Source organism: Propithecus coquereli, unplaced genomic scaffold, assembly GCF_000956105.1.
Source record: "Propithecus coquereli isolate 6110/MARCELLA unplaced genomic scaffold, Pcoq_1.0 Scaffold7, whole genome shotgun sequence".
Lineage (NCBI taxonomy): Eukaryota > Metazoa > Chordata > Mammalia > Primates > Indriidae > Propithecus > Propithecus coquereli.
The window spans coordinates 12,010,655-12,012,743 of NW_012153062.1; the positions used below are offsets into that span (position 1 = coordinate 12,010,655).

General features: G+C 37.6%; 1 protein-coding gene across 1 annotated transcript in view; it reads right to left on the reverse strand.

Moving 5' to 3' along the window:
- The window catches only part of CLCA4 (chloride channel accessory 4), a 28,255-nt gene that overhangs the window by 2,744 nt on the left and 23,422 nt on the right, over nt 1-2,089 (reverse strand). Inside the window, 2 exon segments of the mRNA XM_012661026.1 lie at nt 1,201-1,469; nt 1,471-1,682. Of these exon segments, the coding sequence (XP_012516480.1) occupies nt 1,201-1,469; nt 1,471-1,682 (481 nt within the window).

Here is a 2,089-nt window from a genome sequence, read left to right on the forward strand (position 1 = left end):
TTAAAGTGAGGTCCTTGAACCAGTTGCATCTGCATCTGTCTAAAAATTTGGAGATTTTTAGAAATGCAAATTTTCCAGACTTTTTAGGGAAGGATCCCAGCATTCTGTGTTCTAACAAGCCCTCCAGATGATTCCTTTGTACAATAAAGTTTGAGAATGCCTGCTTTCTGTCATTGTTAATTACCAGTACTTTCTAAGGAAAAGGCATTCCAAATTAGTAATTAGCTAAATAGTAATTTAGTAAAATGTTGAGAAAATGAAACCAGGTATGGGTAAGATTTAATGTAGTATAGATAGTTTTGCAGAAAGGGGAAAAAGAGGCAAGGGATAGTTGTGAAAATATTGTTATATCTGAAGAAGGCATTGAGATGTATGAAAGAACAATTTCATCTTCTCAGTTTTTCTTAGTGCCAACTCTCGTTGAAGATGATTATAAAATGATTGAATAAATTGCATTGCAAAAGATACTGATAGAAAACCTTGCTAATTCAGATGGTTATCATATGGTTATTTCCTTGCTCTTTAACCTCTTAACAGAAGGTTCAGTTCCCAGAACAATCCAGAGTCTGGGTAAAAGGTCTTTAAGCACCACTCATCCGTACAGGTCAGGGAGATACAGTATGGCCAACACTGTATCTTGATTCCTACCAGTCAGATCCGATGTCTGACACCCCACTGATGACTCCTCCTGTCTTGTGGAAATTCTAGCTTCCCCTGGGCCTCAGTTCTCAGGACTATATTTGTACTTTGTTCCAGCTGTTGAGAATTACACCTGCTTCTCTCCCTTTCTCTGCTAGGGGCCCAAGTTCCAACACTTAATCACATCTGGCTGTGTGTGCTTCACCCTCTCTTTCTTGATTATGTGCCCCTAGAAACTCTTGTCCAGAGTTCTTGATGCTATCCTCAACCTCCTGAATGAGACCTTCCTAATTGGTAACAGACATTGCCCAATGTTAGTCTAGATGAAAGACAATAATGATGACAACAGATTACATTTATTGCGTGGTTACTATGCACAGGACACTTGCTAAGCACTTTGTAGGTTTCACCTGGGTAGACTTTCCTAATTGTCTTGCTGTTCCTCCTTAATCTGCACCCATTCTTCTGGTGCCTATCTTACTGACCCACACTACCACAGAGACTCATAACATATCCCGTGTTAGGAAAATACAGGCTTATTCATAAAAACCTATGAATTACCTGCACCATTATCCAAAAGTTCCAAAACTGCTGTATTTCCACTCTGTGATTCAATGAAAGCTATCACATTGGCTCCAAGAACAGGTACATATCCTTGTAGAACTTCTACATAAACAATCATTGGGCTGGGGAAGCTGTTTGTCTCTTTATTCATTTTAGCATTCACTGTGATTGGAGGCACAGAAGAATTTGCTGCCCGAGAAGTTACTGTAATAGTTAATGTTTCTGGATCTTGTTTTGCTTGAAGACTATAAGTCCAAATGCCCACCTAAAGTTTCAATGGAAATATAGTAAGTATCCAGACTCAAGCTAATTTATGTGTTTCTATTAGAAGTTCCATTAAAATTCAGAATTTTTCCAATTCTAAAATAAATCATATATGTGTAAAGCAGAATAAACAAGTTTTTAAGAGTTTTAAGGGTAAAAGGATGAGAGTTGAGGTAGTTCAGATAGGGCATTCCAACTAGTGTCATGCATGATGCCTATATTTTGTGACATCTCAACTGGAAAGAATAAGTTTTGGAAGGTTTGCCTTGGTTTTGGCTTTGTTCTTTGGTCTCACAGTCCATAGATTCGTTGATCTGGATAGGACTAACAAGGAAGGACTCTGTAGCGCTCTACCCACCAAGTTGCGTAGACTCTTCCCATGTTTCCTCCTTAAAATTCTTCTTAGGCTACCTTCTTATCCGCTTCCTGATACATAAGTTCTTTTTTCCTTTTTTCTGCCATCATAATTTTCAGGGTTACACAGGCATAAAAAGGACATACTATTTTATCTTAATTTTGAAGTTGATACAACCATTGGTACTCACATTTATGACATTAAACAATTTATGTTCAGCTTTTAAAAACATTTGAGAAGAAGTCTAAGAGCAAATTGCTTACCTTT